Source organism: Scyliorhinus canicula, chromosome 2 (genome assembly GCF_902713615.1).
Source record: "Scyliorhinus canicula chromosome 2, sScyCan1.1, whole genome shotgun sequence".
NCBI classification, from domain to species: Eukaryota; Metazoa; Chordata; class Chondrichthyes; order Carcharhiniformes; family Scyliorhinidae; genus Scyliorhinus; species Scyliorhinus canicula.
In genome coordinates, this window is record NC_052147.1 from 89,960,029 (window position 1) to 89,979,080 (window position 19,052).

At 48.6% G+C, this 19,052-nt stretch overlaps 1 protein-coding gene across 2 annotated transcripts in view; it reads right to left on the reverse strand.

Moving 5' to 3' along the window:
- Positions 1–19,052, reverse strand: part of heatr4 (HEAT repeat containing 4) — a 188,386-nt gene that overhangs the window by 164,730 nt on the left and 4,604 nt on the right. For both annotated transcript variants that reach the window (XM_038782580.1, XM_038782586.1), the window contains one exon: positions 2,259–3,131. In XM_038782580.1, coding sequence (XP_038638508.1) covers positions 2,259–3,058 — 800 coding nt within the window. In that variant the 5' untranslated portion in view covers positions 3,059–3,131. The remainder of the gene's footprint in view (positions 1–2,258; positions 3,132–19,052) is intronic.

Below are 19,052 nucleotides of genomic sequence, written 5' to 3' on the forward strand. Positions count from 1 at the left end.
TTTAAAGTGTGCGGGGAAAACAGTTGTGGGAGGCAAGGTTTTTACACAGAGGGTGGTAAATCTATGGAACGTGCTGCCTGGGGAGGTGGTGGGAGCAGGTGCGATAGTGGCACTTAAGCGACATCTAGACAAATATATGAATAGGGTGGGAATGGAAAGATACTGACTCTATATGTGCAGACAGTTTTAGTTTAGAGAGGTACCAAAGTCGGTGCAGGCTCGGCGGGCTGAAGGACCTGTTCTTGTGCTGCATTGTTCTTTGTGGTGCTCCATCACAGGAGGGGGCGGGGTGAGGCGCTCTAATGTGGGAGGGGGTGGGGTGAGGCGCTCTAATGTAGGAGGGGGCGCGGTGAGGCGCTCTAATGTAGGAGGGGGCGCGGTGAGGCACTCTAATGTAGGAGGGGGCGCGGTGAGGCACTCTAATGTAGGAGGGGGCGCGGTGAGGCACTCTAATGTAGGAGGGGGCGCGGTGAGGCACTCTAATGTCGGAGGGGGCGCGGTGAGGCACTCTAATGTCGGAGGGGGCACGGTGAGGCACTCTAATGTCGGAGGGGGCGCGGTGAGGTGCTCCAATGGGGGAGGGGGCGGGGTGAAGCATTCTGATGTGGGAGGGGGCGGGGTGAGGCGTTACAAAGTGGGAGGGGTGGGGTGAGGCACTCTAATGTGGGAGGGGGCGGGATGAGGTGCTCCAATGGGGGAGGGGGCGGGGTGAAGCATTCTGATGTGGGAGGGGGCGGGGTGGGGCGTTACAAAGTGGGAGGGGTGGGGTGAGGCACTCTAATGTGGGAGGGGGCGGGATGAGGCACTCTAATGTGGGAGGGGGCGCGGTGAGGCGCTCTAATGTGGGAGGGGGCGCGGTGAGGTGCTCTAATGTGGGAGGGGGAGGGGTGAGGCACTCCAATGGGGGAGGGGGTGGGGTGAGGTGCTCTAATGTGGAAGGGGGCGGGGTGAGGTGCTTTAATGTGGGAGGGGCGGGGTGAGGCATTCTGATGTGGGAGGGGTCGCGGTGAGGTGCTCTAATGTGGGAGGGGGCGGGGCGAGGTGCTTTAATGTGGGAGGAGGCGGGGTGAGGCATTCTGATGTGGGAGGGGGCGGGGTGAGGCACTCTAATGTGGGAGGGGGCAGGGTGAGGCACTCTAATGTGGGAGGGGGCGGGGTGAGGCACTCTAATGTGGGAGGGGGGTTGGTTAGATGCACAAACGCAGGAGGGACGTGGTGAGGCGCTACAACATGGGAGGGGGAGGGGCGAGGGACTCAACAAGGGGCGATGGGGATGGGGGGAGGTACTTGGGTTTGCAGGATCACTTTTATACCTGTTTTTTTCCACCTATTGTAATGTTCTTTTCAATCCTGGAGAAGTCTGAAGATGACAGGACAAATGGTGAAGGTGAGTTTGTCAAGTGACTACCTGAGTCAAAAGTGAATGTCACACCCTATGGCTGACCACTCTCAGAAGCCCTGGCGTTGGCACTGAACGAGTGCAGCTACAGCTCTCTTCAGGTCCAGCTGAAGAGCAATGCATGGAAAGTGTTCTGTGCGACACTAAACAGAATAACCCAACTGATCAAAAGGAGGCAGGGGAGATCGCAGAATTACATTTTAGAATTCAATAGGTCAGATCAAACGTAGCATAAATGAGCTTCAGGCAATGCCACAGTGAGCTGGATTATGCGGGGTTATTAGTATATTATTAAAACATTGGTTCTACGTCAGCTGAAGCATTGCATCCAATTCTGGGTATCGCACTTTGGGAAAGATGTGGATAGGGTGCAGAGGGGATTTATTGGAACAGCGCAAGGGATGAGAGATTTCAGTTACATGGATGCTGGAGTTGATCCCCTTTGCCTAGCGAAAGCAAAGGAAGATTCAATAAGAGGTGTTCAAATGATGAGGGATAGTGGTAAGAATGAATAGGTAAAAAACAGATTCAAGTGGCAGGGAGATCAATAATCAGAGAACATAGATTTAAGATCATTGGCATAGATTTTTTTTTTTTTAAATGCAGCAACTCAATATTCTGGAGTGCGTGAACTGAAAGTAGAAGGAAAGCAAATACAATACAAACTTCTAAAAGGGAAGTGGATATATGGTTGAAAAGGGAATCTTTGCACTGCTATGGGAAAACAGCAGATAGTTCTTTCAAAGGTGAGCCGAATAACCACCTTCTGTTTCCTCATTGCAATCAAGACCTGTGGATGCCTGCACCCACTAACTTAGGGACATCTTATCACGAGAGGTTCATTGTTCAACGTCAATACCTGTAGTAGGCAGCCAGTGGAGTCTTGGTCACTTTCCTCACCATGGCTATGCTGGGCTCCTGGACTTTAATTTGGTCATATAGGCAGAAGTCGCTGTCAGTCATGGTCTCATCCTGTACCAGGGCATGGGCATGGGCAGAGCCATAATGGTCCTGCAGGAGTTTGTTCATCCTGATGCGAGATGGGCCCTTGGGCATCTGCTTGGTCACCAGCCATTGCGCTGTCCTCTTACTCAACTTTTTGACCAGGTACTCATCCCATTGCTCACGCTGTGGGACAGAGGAATCCTCCGCCGGTTTCTTGGGTGGGCTTTCCCACTGCTCTGCCCCCTGTTCTGCTACTTGCATCTGCGATGTTTGCGACGTTCGACTGCTGCTTTCAGACGAGGAATCTGCCACAATCAAGGCGGGGACCTTGTGACGACGCCCATGGCTTGGTCTCCGCTCAGAATGACCTTTGCCCAGCATTCCCTCCTGAGCCTCTGCCTCCTGCTTGGGTTGCTGACGTGGCAACTGTTTCAAACGGCTGGGCCTGCTGGGGGGCTGATCTTTCACCTCTCGGGGTGCAACAATCTCAAAGAGGTCAAACATATTGCTGCCATCCCTCTCTTTAAATGGGACTCGGTAGAACATCATGCAGTTGATGACATCCTTGGAAAATCTCAAGTTCAGGGACGCATTCTTAATGTACCGTCTGTGCAGCAGTTGCCTGTACTTGCGGTGGGGAAGTACAGCCTCCTTTGGTGAGAAGACAGCCTTCCCATTCACACAGGTGATAGGTCTCACTGTCGGGAAATCCATGGAATAGATTAAACTCCACTTCTACAGGAGAACAGGAATTCTTCAGATAATCCAAATTTCAATCTAGTTGTCCCTGTAAATAGGGATTTAATAACAGCTGTAAGTTATTGCACACCAATTGAATTGCCACCTCAGATCACAGTAATTGAACTCTGACCTCAGTCCAGAGGTCATTAATTCTCTCTGCCCCATTCCCACCCTCTCCCTTCCTATGTTCAGTTGCCATCTCCCTTGGCATCTATATTTCTCTATCAGTCTCCAGCTCCCCCTGAAAAGGTTTTTTGGCTATGTGTTAAGAATATAATTAATGAAAAAAGACGACTAAAGAGAATAAAATGAGGTTAGGAAAGAAGTTAAAACAACAATTATGAAATCAAACAGAAACTGTGCACTTCAAATATCAAAGAATTTTTTAAAAGTATTCTTCTTCCTTCTTCTTTGGGGCCGCACGGTAGCATTGGGGATAGCACAATCGCTGCACAGCTCCAGGGTACCAGGTTCGATTCCCGGCTGGGTCACTGTCTGTGCGGAGTCTGCACATCCTCCCCGTGTGTGCGTGGGTTTCCTCCGGATGCTCCGGTTTCCTCCCACAGTCCAAAGATGTGCAGGGTAGGTGGATTGGCCATGATAAATTGCCCTTAGTATCCAAAATTGCCCTTAGTGTTGGGTTGGGTTACTGGGTTATGGGGATGGGGGGGGGGGGGGGGGGGGGGGGGGGTGTTGGCCTTGGGTGGGGTGCTCTTTCCAAGAGCCGGTGCCGAATGGCCTCCTTCTGCACTGTAAATTCTCTGTAAATTCCCTTCTCAAAGGCAGATTATTGGTAATTATTTGTCCAACCACAAATAATGTGGTTATTTTTTTTTACAATTGGTAGGGCAAAATCCCGAGCCTACCTCAACCAGGACAAGGATCAAATCCCAGACTTTAATCTGATCCACACGTTAGTCACCGAGCCAATTGAGCTAGCCGCCACCCACCACGCCCCCGAAGTATTCTACAGGCACAAATGACAAATCGTAAACCAGAGTAGGAATACGGCCACTAAGAAATACATGTGACAAACACACAGGAAATAACTGTGAATTGATAGAAATATTTAATGTTGCCTCAGTATTTACCTGCGAAAATGTGATGGGCATTAGGAGGAGATTTAAAAAGACAAAGGCATTTAAGGTAGAAAAGTGGGCAATAAATGAACTAAATAAACTTAGGGAGGCCACAACCCTAGTCCAGATGGATTGCATTCATGCATAAAATAACTTAAGGAAAATACAGCAGAGGCACTATTACATATAAATTAATCTAACGGAATAGTACCAGGGGAACAATGAATAGCTAATATGATTCCTTTATTTTAAAACTTGGAGCATTGATTAGTTAGCTTTGGGTTGTGGGGGTGAGACCCACGCAGACACGGGAAGAATGTGCAAACTCCACACGGACAGTGACCTGGGGCCGGGATCAAACCAGGTGCTTAAGGAAAGATAATGGAATATTCACGCATGATAGAACCAACTGAATTTATAATAAAAATGGGTCTGCATATTTTTTAAGGTGAGGTTATGCTTCATCAACCTGATTATATTAGATTATTTCCCCAATTCACTTACAACTGTACTTTCAGTACCAACTGTCTCAACTTTGGTCCTCCATTTACCACAACATTTCTGCAGCTATTAATTTGCTCAACTGCATCCACACCTCTACCTTTAATGCCCTAGCCCTCAATAATGGCATTACTGGCTTCATCAGGCAGTGCCAGATGTGGCTGAACCACAATAAACACTTTTGTATCCTGCTCTAATCTATTAAAACTGTTCACTATTCCAGATTCATCCTGGAACGCAATGATAACCAAACTTATTTTCTCTACTGCCGTCTTAAATCCCTGACTTCTTCTCCACCCTCGTCTCCAACAGCAAGTGTGAAGTGCTCATGGTTTTCTTTGTCAAAGCTCAAAACCATCCAATCTTTCTGCATGTAGTTTCCAGGAGTCCAATGTCCCCTAAGGAGTATAAAGAAAGTAGGAAGGTACTAACATCAAAAAGGGGGTGGTATTGGGTCTTTTAAAAGATATTAAGGTAGATAAGTCTCCTGGGCCAGATGGGATTTACCCCAGAATACTGAGTGAAGGGAGGAAATTTCTGGGGTCTTGACTGGCATCTTTGTATCCTCATTGGCGACAGGCGAGATCCCAGAGGACTGGAGAATAGCTAATGTGGTACCACGGTTTAAGAAAGGTAGCAGGATAATCCTGGAAACTATAGGCCGGTCAGCCTCACAATGGTAGTAGGTAAATTATTGGAGAGAATTCTCAGGTACAGGATTTATACCCATTTGGAAACAAATGGACTCTAAGTGATAGACAGCATGATTTTCTAAAGGGGAGGTCGGACCTCACTAACTTGATCAAGTTTTTTGAGGTGACAAAGATGCATGACGCGGGGAGGGCGGTAGAGGTTGTTACATGGACTTCAGTAAAGCGTATGACAAGGTGCCTCATGGCAGACTGGTACAAAAGGTGAAGTCACACGGGATCAGAGGTGAGGTGTAAGATGGACACAGAACTGGCTTGGTCACAGAAGGCAAAGATTAGCAGTAGAGGGTGAAGGGTGTTTTTCTGAATGGAAGGTTGTGACTAGTGGTGTTCAACGGGGTTCTGTGCTGGGGCCTCTGTTGTTTGTGGTGTACATGAACAATTTGGAGGAAAATGTAGCCAGTCTCATTAGTAAGTTTGCGGATGACACCAAGGTTGGTGGAATGGCAGACAGTGTTGAGGATCGTCAGAAGATACAGCAGTACATAGATAGGTTGGAGACTTGGTCAGAGAAATGGCAAATGGAGTTTAATCCGGTCAAATGTGAGGTAATGCATTTTGGTAGGTCTAACATAATGGGGAAATATACCGCAAATGGCAAAACTCTTAGGAATATAGAAAGTCAGAGATCTCGGCATGTCCACAGATCTTTGAAGGTGGCAACACAAGTGGGCAAGGTAGTCAAGAAAGCATGCGGAATGCTTGCCTTCAATGGACGGGGCATATAGTATAAAAACAAGCAAGTCATGCTACAGTTGTATAGAATCTTGGTATGGCCGCACTTGGAATATTGCGCACAATTCTGGTCACCACACTACCAGAAGGATGTGGTGGCTTTGGAGAGGGTGTAGAGGAGGTTTACCAGGATGTTGCCTGGTCTGGAAGATGTTAGCTATGTGGAAAGGCTGAATAGACTTGGACCGTTTTCATTAGAAAGACGAAGGTTGAGGAGTGACCTGATAGAGGTGTACAAGATTATGAGGGTCATGGATAAAGTGGATGGGCAGGCACTTTTTCCAAGGGGAATAAGGTGAAGGGGACAATCACCAGGGGGCATAGGTTTAAGGTCCTTGGGGCAAAGTTTAGAGGAGATGTGCGAGGCAGGTTTTTTTATGCAGAGGGTAGCGAGGGCCTGGAACATGTTGCCGGGGAGGTTGTGGAAGCAGATACATTAACAGCATTCAAAAGGCATCTTGACAAACACATGGAAAGGATGGGTATAGAGGGATACAGCACAAGGAAGTGCTGAGGGTTTTGCCAAAGGTTGGTATCATGACCGGTTCAGGCTTGGAGGGCCGAAGGGCCTGTCCCTGTGCTGTATTGTTCTAGTTTGTTCTTTGTTAATGTACCCCCCCCCCCCCCCCACCCCTGCTCGAACCCTGAACTTGCACCCTTCTCTGGTTTCTCTCATATATTGCCTCATGCTCTCTCCAAGGTCACCGTGTCCATGCGACTGACCTCCCGCTCTTTCAACTTTATTTCCACCAAACTACTGCTTTCACCACCTGGTCCCCATGTTAGCCATCGCTTCAGCTGTTGTTCCTCTCTCCTGTAAATTGGCCACTATCACCCCTCCCTTCAAAAGAACACTTGGTCCCTCCGTCTCTTCAAACTACAGTCTTTATTGAAGTATATAAGAATCTGAGGGCACTTGACAGGGTAAATGAAGAGAGGATGATCCTAGAAGAAAAGGACAGAGTTTAAAAATAAGGTATCTGCTATTTAAGACAGAGATGAAGAGAAAAATGTTCCTCTCAGGAGGTGCTAGTCTTTGGAATTCTATCCCACAGTGAGCAATGGAAGGTTCATCAAATATATTCAGTGTTGAGTAGACAGATTTTTGATTTACAAGGCAGTCAAAGGTTATGGGAGATAAGGTTCCTTCATGTTTATTCTCTTATTTCCCCTTTCTTTTATTTTACTGTTAATATTTGGATCCATGGATGATTAACCATCATGTCACATTAAAGCAAGTGGAAGAATACAGATCATTCTGCTATTTGGTGCTGGTTTAAACTGGAGATGCAGACTTTTCAGCACCAGAGAGAAATGGGGTCAGGGCTCGGTTTGATTGATTGGCTAGTGGCCAAATTAATTGGCTGTAGATGCTGGGTGTCTGGTAACAAGTGGTGATTGGATCCTATCCGACTGGAATGCTTTTCAGAGTTCTACGGTTTCAGTTTGATTCTGGCAGCAAGAAGGAGACAAGACTCTGCTAACTCTCCAGAATGGCTGATGTGAACCTGCTAACTCTCTCCAGAAGCCGGCTGTGAGTGCTATCACTCTCTCCATAAAACCAGTGGGTGCGGTTCTTCTGAACCTCCAGGGGCTTGAATACACACCACAAACTCGGAGAGAAAGGTTTGAAGTGAAGTAAGGTGCCTCTCCAGAAAGTGTACATTGCATTTCTAAACGACAGGAAACCTGAATGAATGAATCTACAGAAGATTATTACATGCTGCAAACCAAAGACTTTCATCTGCAAGCTTGGTGTGAAGAAATGTGTGCTAAAATCCATGATCTGGAACAAAGACTATTTTCGTCCTTTCACTTATGATTTTGTATCCCCTTCTACCCCTATGTGTTTGTCGGTATTGTGTGTGAGAGAGATTAGGTATTAAAGAGGTGATTAGTTAATAGTTAACTAGTTGTATTTGCGGCATATTGCATTATAGTTCTCATAAACAAAAGGCAATTGTGTTTACATTTATAAACCTGTGCTTCTAATTATTGGACAGCCAAGGGCCAAAGACTTTGGATATTTTACAAAGAATGAATGGCTAATTCACTTGTGTTGTGACTCTGGGGCACATGGGGCTAGAATTGACCGTGTACTAGCCCGGGGTGTTGTAACAGGAACAGGCAAGAACATGGAGTTCAGGCCACGATCAGATAAGCCGTGAACCTATCAATTGCTGCAGCAGGTCCGATGAGCTGAACAGCCTACTCCTATTTCTTATGATCTAGTCCCATCTCCAACATCCCTTTCCTCTCCTAATCCATGCCCATCTTTCTAGGAACTCCATGTTTGAATTCTTCCAAGTAGCTTTCCACCCCAGCCTTAGTACCAAAAGAGCTCGAATTAAAGTCACAAATTACTTGTATGTAGAACTTCCCTCCTTGCCCTTCGCGGCTTGTCTGCAGCTTTTGTCGGAGTTAACCACACCATCCTCCTCCAACGCCTTTCCACTGTCATCCAGCTGGTTGGGACTGATCACGTGGTTCCATTTTGATCCATCTAACTACACCCAGAGTATCCATTGCAATGGGTTCTCTTCCTGCTGCTGCACCCTTACTGAGGATATCTGTCAAGGATATATCTAGGCCCTTTCCTACACTGAGCCTCTCAGTATCAATCAAAAGGTGTGGCACGATGACATAGTGGTTAGCACTGCTGCCTCACAGCGCCAGGGACCTGGGTTCAAATCCAGCCTTGGGTGACTGTGTGCACTCTCTCCCAGTGTCTGCGTGGGCTTCCTCTGGATGCTCTGGTTTCCTCCCACTGTCCAAAGATATGCAGTTTAGGTGGATTGGCCATGCTAATTTTGCCCTTAGTGTTCAAGGATGTGGAGGTTCAGTGGGGTGGTGGAGATAGGATGGGGAAGTGGGCCTAGGTATGGTGCTCTTTCAAAGGATCGGTGCAGACTAGATGGGCTGATTTGCCTGTCTGCGCTGTAGTAATTGTAAGGTTCTATGGAAAGCACAGCATTCGTTTTCACATGTACATTGAAAACACCCAGCTCTACCTCATTAACACAATCACTCCTCTACTGTTGTTAAATCATCAGACTGCTTATCCAACATCTAGTCTGGGTGAGCAACGATATCCTCCAATTGAATTTTGGGAAGACGAAAGCCATTGTTTTCTGTCTCCACTGCAAACTCCATTCCCTTGCTTTTATTATGTTCTTGGCTGTGTTGGTTACTAATGCCTTGCATGTGCAGTACCAGTGTTGCTTCGGCCTTTTTTTTCAATAAACATTTTATTGAGGTATTTTTGGTATAATAGCAACAACAAAATAAACAACATACATGAAACTATAAACATAGTGCAAAAGCCGTCTCCCTCCCTTACAGGTCCCACCTTTATTAACCCCTACTCTAAGCTAAACCATCCCCCCTCCTCCTTCTCTCCCCCCCCCCCCCCCCCCCCCACCCCCACCCACCCACCTTCTGCCGACGATTAATTTTCCGCGAAGAAGTCGACGAACGGTTGCCACCTCCGGGCGAACCCTAACAGTGACCCTCTCAAGGCGAACATGATTTTCTCCAAATACAGAAAGCTAGCCCTGTCCGATAGCCAGGTCTCCGACTTCGGGGGCTTGGAGTCCCTCCAAGCTAATAGTATCCGTCTCCGGGCTATCAGGGAAGCAAAGGACAGAATGTCTGCCACTTTCTCCTCCTGGATTCCCGGGTCTTCCAACACCCTGAAAATCGCCATCTCTGGACTCAGTGCCACCCTTGTTTTTAAAACCTTGGACATAGCATCCGCAAACTCCTGCCAAAATCCCCTAAGCTTCGGACATGCCCAGAACATGTGGACATGGTTCGCTGGTCCTCCTGCACATTTTGCACATCTGTCTTCCACCCCAAAGAATCTGCTCAAGTGGGCCACTGTCATGTAAGACCGATGAACGACCTTGAATTGTATCAGGCTGAGCCTGACACATGTTGCGGACACGTTGACTCTACTCAACGCGTCTGCCCAGAGACCATCCTCTATCACTTCTCCCAGCTCCTCCTCCCACTTGTGCTTCAGCTCCTCGGTCTGCATCTCCTCTGACCCCATAAGTTCTTTGTAAATGTCAAAGACGGTCCCTTCTCCTACCCACCCTCTGGAAACAACCCTGTCCTGAATCCCCCATAGCGGTAGGAGCGGGAAGGTTGACACCTGTTTATGTAGGAAGTCCTGCACCTGCAAATACTTGAATTTATTTCCCCTCGCCAACCCAAACTTCTCCTCCAGCGCCCTCATACTCGGAAAGCACCCCTCTATAAACATATCCCCCATCTCTCAATCCCTGCTCTCCGCCATATCCGGAACCCCCCATCCATACATCCCGGGGCAAACCGGTGATTATTACAGATTAGGCAACAGACCGATGCTCCCTCTGCTCCCACATGTCTCCTCCATTGGCCCCAGACTCTCAAGGCCGCCAGCACCACGGGGCTGGTGGAGGTCGGTGGGAGCGGCAGAGGCACAGTTACCAATGCCCCCTGACTGGTGCCCCTGCATGAAGCCGCCTCCATACGCTCCCATGCCAGACCCCTTCCCCACCACCCACTTCCTGATCAGGGCTGTATTCGCCACCCAGTAATAGTTACTAAAATTTGGCAGCGCCAAACTGCCCTCTGCCCGACTGCGCTCAAGCATTACCTTCATTACTCGCGCGGTCTTGCCCGCCCAAACGAAGCCAGTGATCACTTTGTTGACCCGTTTAAAAAAGGACGGCAGAATAAAGATGGGGAGACATTGAAACACGAACAGGAATCTCGGGAGGACCGTCATCTTCACCGTCTGCACTCTCCCGGCCAGTGACAACGAAAGCGCGCCCCACCTCCGAAAATTGTGCTTCATTTGGTCCACTAGTCGGGCCAGATTTAATTTATGCAGCCGGTCCCATTCCCACGGCATGGAGTCCCAAGTCCCCTTGCCTGGACCGCAAACATCTCACTTTTTCCCATATTTAGCTTGTACCCCGAAAGCCAGCCAAATTCCCCTAGAATCCTCATGATTTCTTCCATCCCCTCTATTGGGTCCGATACATACAGAAGCAGGTCGTCTGCATAGAGGTTCTCAGAGCAATTGCCAACGGCTCTATAGCTAGCGCGAACAACAGTGGGCATCCCGATCTCGTCCCCCCGGAGCAGTCTAAAATAGTTTGATGTCCTATTCGTCCGTACACTTGCCACAGGAGCCTGACACAGCAACCTGACCCAGTCAATAAAGCCCCGCCGAAATCCGAACCGTCCTAGCATCTCCCACAGATAATCCCATTCTACCCGATCAAAAGCCTTTTCTGCATCCATTGTGATCACTACCTCCACCTCCCTACCTTCCAGGGGCATTATGATCACGTTTAACAACCTTCTTACATTGGCCACCAACTGCCTGCGCTGAACAAGCCCCGTCTGGTCCTCCCCAATAACGTCCGGAACATAATCCTCAATCCTGGAGGACAGAATTTTGGCCAGCAATTTGGCATCCACATTAAACAGGGATATCGGCCTGTAGGACCCACACAGCTCTGGGTTCTTGTCCCGCTTCAGAATCAGCAAAATTGTGGCCTGTGACATCGTCGGGGGCAGCACCCCTCTTTCCCTTGCCTCATTGAACATCCTCATCAACACCGGCCCCAATATCCCAGAGAACTTTTTATAAAACTCCACTGGGTACCCGTCCGGCCCCGGGGGCTTTACCCGACTGCATGGCCTTCAGATCCTCCACTATCTCTTCCAACCCGATCGGGGCCCATAGCCCTTCTTCCAGCACCCCATCTACCTTTGGGAAATTCAGCCCCTCCAAGAAGTGCCTCATCCCCTCCGGCCCCTCGGGAGTTCCGACCTATACAGCCTACTGTAGAAATCCCTAAACGCCTTATTCACCCCTGCTGAATCTCCAACCAGGTTCCCATCTCCGTCATTTACTTTCCCTATCTCCCTGGCTGCCTCCCTCTTTCTATGCTGCTGTGCAAGCATTCTGCTGGCTTTCTCTCCATGCTCATAGTTCGCCCCCCTCGCCTTTCGCAGCTGCTCCATCACCCTCCCTGTGGTTAACAAGCCGAACTCCATCTGTAGCCTCTGCCGTTCTCTTAAAAGCCCTGCCTCTGAGGTCTCCGCATACCTCCTATCGATTTGTAGTATCTCCTTTACCAATCGGTCTGTCTCTGCTCTGTCCACCTTCTCCCTATGGGCCCATACTGAGATCAGCTCCCCTCTGATCACCGCCTTCAGTGCTTCCCAGACCAACGCTGCTGAAATTTCCCCAGTGTCGTTGACCTGCAGGTAGTTCTGAATACATTTCCTTCAGCCGCTCGCACACCCCTTCGTCAGCCAAAAGTCCCACATCTAACCTCCAGTGCGGGCGCTGGTTACTGTCTTTACTAACCTGCAGGTCAACCCAGTGCGGAGCATGGTCTAGATTGTGATCGCCGAGTACCCCATGTCCACTACCCCTGCCAGCAAGGCCCTGCTCAAAATAAAGAAATCAATCCGGGAGTACACTTAATGCACTTGAGTAGAAGGAGAACTCCTTCACCCTCAGCTGCCCAAATCTCCATGGATCCCCCCCCCCCCCAACCAGCTCCATGAACCCTCTTCATTCCTTTGCCATTGCTGGCACCCTGCCCGTTTTAGAGCTTGACTGGTCCAAGCCAGGGTCAATAACTGTGTTGAAGTCCCCTCCCATGACCAACCTGTGCCAGTCCAGGTCCGATATCGTCCCCAGCATCCTCTTTATAAACTTCACATCATCCCAATTTGGCGCATACACATTTACTAATACTACCTGCAACCCCTCCAGTTTCCCACTGATCATAATGTACCGACCATGATCATAATTCTACCCGCCTCAAACACCACCCCGCTTATTGATCAGGATCACATCCCCTCTAGTCTTTGAATCCAGTCCCGAGTGAAAGACCTGACTGACCCAGCCTTTCCTCAATCTAATCTGGTCAGTTACTCTAAGGTGCATCTCCTGCAATATTACCACGTCCGCCTTCATTCCCCTCAGATGCGCGAACACACGTACGTGCCCTCTTGACCAGCCCATTTAACCCTCAAATATTCCAGGTAATCAGCCTAGTTGGGAGGGCTCATTGCCTCCCCACTCCGCCGATCAGCCATCCCTTTATTGGGCCCGCCTCCAGCCCATGCTCTGCGCCTCCACCGGCCCGTCCCCAGGCAGCCTCCGCCTCCAACCTCCTCTCTGTCCCTGAGCCCAAGTCCCTCCCCTGTCAGCAGAACATTTACCCCCCTCCCCCCCCAGTAACAACACTCTGTAATCCAACCCCTTTATTAAACCGAAGATATGCACACCCCCATTACGCTTCCGAGAGCTAGCCCACCCAGCTAGCTTGGTGGAGCCCATCCCTGGCGCTGGATAGTCTCCCACCTATTGTTCCCCCCCCCCCCCCCCCCCCCCCGCTCATACAAACATACTCCGACATCAAACAATCCCCACACAATTACCCGACAGAAAAACACCAAGATCTAAACAAGCACACCTCCATCCCCCAACAGTGCAAATGAAAACCTTAACTCACTCAGCGCTACCGCTGGTTCCAAATCAATGCAAAAGGCATTACAAACAGCTTCCACTAAGAGAAAAACATGAAACTTTTTTTTTAAAAAAAGAACAGAAAAACAAAAAAAAAACACATGAACGTTGCAGCAAAGTTCAAAGGTTCTCAGTGTTGTGCTATGCTTCTTCATGTAGCATAAGCTGCTTCCTTGATGTATACTCTGACAAAGGAAGGTTCAGACTTGGAGATAGGTTTAACGCATTTATTGAACAGTTAACAATTCTCCTACTTGAGTTCGACTCTCTTGCTGAGCTTACTATAGTAACTCAATCTAACTAACCAGTCTGCTCTAAGCCATACGGTGGGTGTGGTGCTCTGATCTGCCCGTGTCTCCGAGTGTCACCTACGGAAAGAGAAAGAGCATGTGTGCCCTGTCCTTTTATATGGGTAGTCCCCTTGTGGTAGTGTCACCTCTGGGTGTATCGTGACTGCCCATTGGTCGTGTCCTATCTTACTGACCTATTGGTTGAATGTCTGTGTCATGATGTCTCTGGTGCTCCCTCTAGTGTTTATTTAGTCCTGGTGTATCTACATTAACCCCTTGTGTACCTACAGTGATGCACATCACCACATTCCCCCTTTTTCGTGTTACATATTTTCTGGACAGTGTTAAAAGAAAATTGAACAAGTTAGGTAGATATGTGATGACATGTACAAATCATGATGACAGTGATGATCATACAACACCAAATAATATGTATGAGTCCAAAGTTCATGAATTAATATGGTTGAGTGGCTTTCTTGTTTTGTCATTGAAGTGGTGATGTTGATGGTGGCATGTCCTTGTGAACGCCGTCAGTATCCCTGTACTTAAGGAATCAAGAAGTGGTCAAATCACTTTGTTGTCTGATTTGGATGCTTGTGATAGCGATGTATGTAATCTGTGTCATCCTGTCATGGTAGGTCATTGCTGAGCTGAGCAGTAACAGTGTCCCGCATTTGCAGAGTTGTACCATGTTGTACCAGTCGTAGTTCCATCATTGTTGTTTTTGTTGTGCTTGTTGTCGACATTGTTGCCTCTGGTACGCTTCTTGTTGTTGTCTTTGTTGTCGTTTTTGTAGGTTTTATCGTTGTGTTTGTTGCGCACAATGGCCACACCGAGTGGAGAATTAGAGTCCTTCACAAAGTTACTTGTGTCAGTGTCCTTTGTGGCATCTGCTGTTTCATTGAGCGTGCCGTCTGATTCCTCAGCGCTCCTCGACTGGAGTCATGTCTGGTTCACTAGAGTCATCATCGGCTTGTCCATTCTCCCCATCTGGAGTCCTTTCTAGTTCACCTGAATCAGCTTTGGTTTCTTGACACTCCCCGTCCGAAGTCATTTCAGGTTCACTCGAATCATCTGAGGTGTCACTTGAATCATCCGAGGTGTCTTGATGCTTCCCGTCCGGAGCCAAAATGTTCAGGAATGCATTTTCTTGTGGAGAGGCTCGAGTGGATGAGGTTTGAATTAACATCGTGTCACTGGAGTCACCAGTAGTCGCACTTTGATCGTTGAGTGCCTCTATACATACTAGCGGAGAACAGTCAGTCTCGCTGTCATGTTGCACATCCTGTATGGGAATTGTGATGCCTTTGTCACTTGTCGCACATACAATGGATATACCTTCAGTGTCTTCTTGTCGGTAGATGAGCTGGGTAGACTGTCAGAGTCTTCTTGCTGTTCACTTGATCATGGTAGACTTGCATTGTCTGCTGCTGGTTGCTCAGATGAGGTTGTTAGACCTTCATGGTCTTGTTCATGCAAGGACTGCGCTCTGGAGTCTTGCGTTGCTCCCATCATGGAGTCTGTCAACAAGCTCACTGTGGAGGCTTGTATCGCTCTCTGTAGAGTCTGGCCTCATTCCCTGTGTGGAGTCATGCAGTGGTTTCGCTGTGGAGTCGATCTGTGCACTCTCAATAGAGTTGTGCAGTGGTCTCGCTGTGGAGTCTTTCTGTGTGGAGACGTGCAGTGGTCTTGCTGTGGAGTCTGTCATCGCTTTCTGTGTGGAGTCGGGGACTCTTTGTGGTGCGTGGACCACTCTCTGTATGGAGTCGGGGACTCTTCGTGGTGCGTGGACCACTCTCTGTGTGGAGTCGGGAACTCTTCGTGGCTCATGGACCACTCTTCGTGATGCGTGGACCACTGGTGTGGCATCAGGCCACTGTGGGCTTGGACCTCTCTCTGTCTCCTGGCGCCAGGCCGCTCTCTGTGGGCTTGTACCGCGCTCTGTCTCTTGGAGTCAGGGCACAGTAGAATCTTGCACGTCTGAGTCAGGATGTCATCTGTGCTGGGTGGAGGATCCTCAAATCCGAAGAACTCATCCATATCTGTGTTGGATTCTTCACTGTACAACACATCTCGTTGTGGTTCGGATTTGGTACTGAGGTTACCACGTCCAATGATTAAATCATCGTCAGAGTCGTAGTCTTTAAGGACCATATCATCACTTTTTGTGTCGGAGCGGTCATTGGGCTCGAGATGTCCAAAGAAGTCATCAACATCTGAGTCGTAGTCTTCAAGGACCAATTCATTTCTTTGGGCGGTGCTAACTGCTTGTTGCAGGATTCTGCTGAGGTTACTTTCAGCTACTGGTCGAAGTTCAGGCATTGTGAAAGAATTGTGTTTTCCGGCTTTAAATTTTTTCCCCCCCACTATTTTGGGACATTTCCCCTTTAGGTGGGCGTGGTCCGGGGCCTCTGATGTCATGACGCTGGTGATGTAGAGCGTAGGAATGGATCGCACACGCGCAGATCACTTTTCCTGTACTTTGCACTCTTTTAGCAGCTGCGCATGGCCGGCTTCTTTCCCAAAATGGCTGCTAATCAAAACTGCCATTTTCTACATTTGCAGGCCTACCTTCACCTCGTGGTGAGTACTGGCGCCTCTTTTACCTTTCTCTCGTGTTGTCCTCGCAGAATTCTTGAAACTTGTCCAGAATTGCCAGAAAGTCTCCCTTGTTTTGCCCTGTGGAGTTCTTGAAGGTCTCGAAGATTTCTGCTGCTTTTGCACCGGAAAAGGTGAGCAGAAGCTTTATTTTCTCTACATCCGCCACGCCCTCTAGGTTGGACGCTACCAGGTAGATCTCGAATCTGTCTGAACACACGCCAGTTTGCACTGAGATTGCCGTGGCACCTGAGCTGCTGTGGAACCGGAATCTCGAACATCATGCCTGGGTGCTGTTGCTGGTTGTCACTGATATGTTGAGTTTAACTATATATATCTAACAGGCTCTCCTGGAGCCATGTCGTGCTATGCTTCTTCATGTAGCATTAGCTGCTTCCTTGATGTATACTCTGACAAAGGAAGGTTCAGACTTGGAGATAGGTTTAATACATTTATTGAACAGTTAACAATTCTCCTAATTGAGTTTGACTCTCCTGCTGATCTTACTAAAGTAACTCAATCTAACTAACCAGTCTGCTCTAACCCATGCGGTGGTGTGATGCTCTGATCTGCCCGTGTCTCTCCGAGTGTCACCTATGGAAAGAGAAAGAGCATGTGTGCCCTGTCCTTTTATATGGATAGCTCCCTTGTGGTAGTGTCACCTCTGGGTGTGTCTTGACTTCCCATTGGTCGTATCCTATCTTACTCACCTATCGGTTGAATGTCTGTGTGTCATGATGTCTCTGGTGCTCCCTCTAGTGTTTATTTAGTCCTGGTGCATCTACATTAACCCCTACATTAACAATGATACATATCGCCACACATTCCACCACCAGTCCTTTCCTCGTGCATGACCTAGAGACGGGCCGGATACAACACTCCGAAAAGGATCAATCTAATCTGGTTGAAGCCTGCTCTTCTTCTAACCACCTCCACACTCGGGTCTTGGTAAACCCGCAGGATACTGTTGTCCCACTTACAGTTCTATGTCTGCTTGGCCCACTGTAGAATGCGCTCCTTATCCAGGTATCTGTGGAATCTCACCACCATTGCCCTCAGGGGGTCTCCCATTCGCGGCTTCCTTGTGAGTGCTCTATGAGCCCTGTCCACCTCCAAGGGCCGGGAGAATGCCCCATTCCCCAGCAGCTTCTCAAACATGTCTGCGATGTCTGTCCCAGCGTCCTCTCCTTCGGACCCCTCCGGGCACCCAACGATTCTCAAGTTTTACCGTTGGGACCTATTCTCTAGGTCCTCCACCTTCACCAGGAGCTTCTTCTGCTGGTGTCTCAGCATCCCCACCTCTAACTCCACCGCAGTTTTATCCAGCTCAGCCAGCGCCTTCTCTACCTTCTGGATCGCCCGTTCTTGGGCGTCCAATCTAAGCTCCAGCCGCTCAATTGACTCTTTTATCGGGTCCAAACAGTCCCGTTTCTGCTTAGCAAAGCCTTCCTGAATAACTTGCATCAGGTGTTCCGTTGACCGCTGGGTCGACAAACCAGAGGTCCGATCCTCTGCCATGCTGTCTCCTGCTGCAGCTTCAGCCCAAGCCTTCTCTGTTCTTCTGTTTCTGCCTTTACGAGCACTTTTAGTCCTTCTCTCCATGTACCGATGTGGGAATTCAGTACACAATTGCCTCGGTCATCATTTTACAATTCAAGTCCGGTAGAAAATCGGGGGGAAAGGTCCAAAAGTCCGACCCGAGCAGGAGCCACCAAATGTGCTACTTACTCCTTCGTAGCCACCACCAGAAAGTCGCTCCGGCCTTTTTTACTGTTTGCAAGTTCCCAACCCAAATCTATGAAAAGGGAAACCCAAACTTTGACTGCACTCGGAAACATCCCCAGTTCTGACGAGGCAAGAACATTCCCTCTGTTTTATTGTTATGAGTTGGGGCCCATGTTGCTCAGGTCCAAATTTGCAGAAACAAAAAATTCCATCTGAAATCTGCAGAATTTAACCAGGAAAGTGAGGGTTAAAAACTAGACATTCTAATCACTCGCTAGCACTACCCAAGTGTGAGATTAATGCTGGTCGGGCTTCCCTGTTGTGAGTCCGCCTCATTACCACTGCCAGCGAGGACAGAGAATGTGGGGCTCAGCCAAATCTTCATTCACTGCAGTGGGAACGGAGAATCACGTCTGGGTGAAGGAACGGAAAATCAAAGTCACTATTTATCTCTGCTACAATACCAGCAAGAGATGAAGCTGCATCTTCCGTCTCTCCAACACAAATATTCTTGGTAAAAGCTGACTTTACAAGGTTTTCTGGATCTAATACTCTGTCTGACCGTGTGTCACACTCACTCTGACTCAGTCTCTCACTCTACCCTATTTGTTTTCTACCTTGTACTGTGTAACAAAGTGAGATGCTGTTTCTGAATGATAAGCATATTTCGATTTGAAGGCTTACTGGCAGTCTGGGTTCAGCAGACATTTGCACCGCCCAATGCACATGTGCAGACTGCCATTTTGCGTTGGCAGTAGGCGTTCTTTTTTATGGGATATGGGT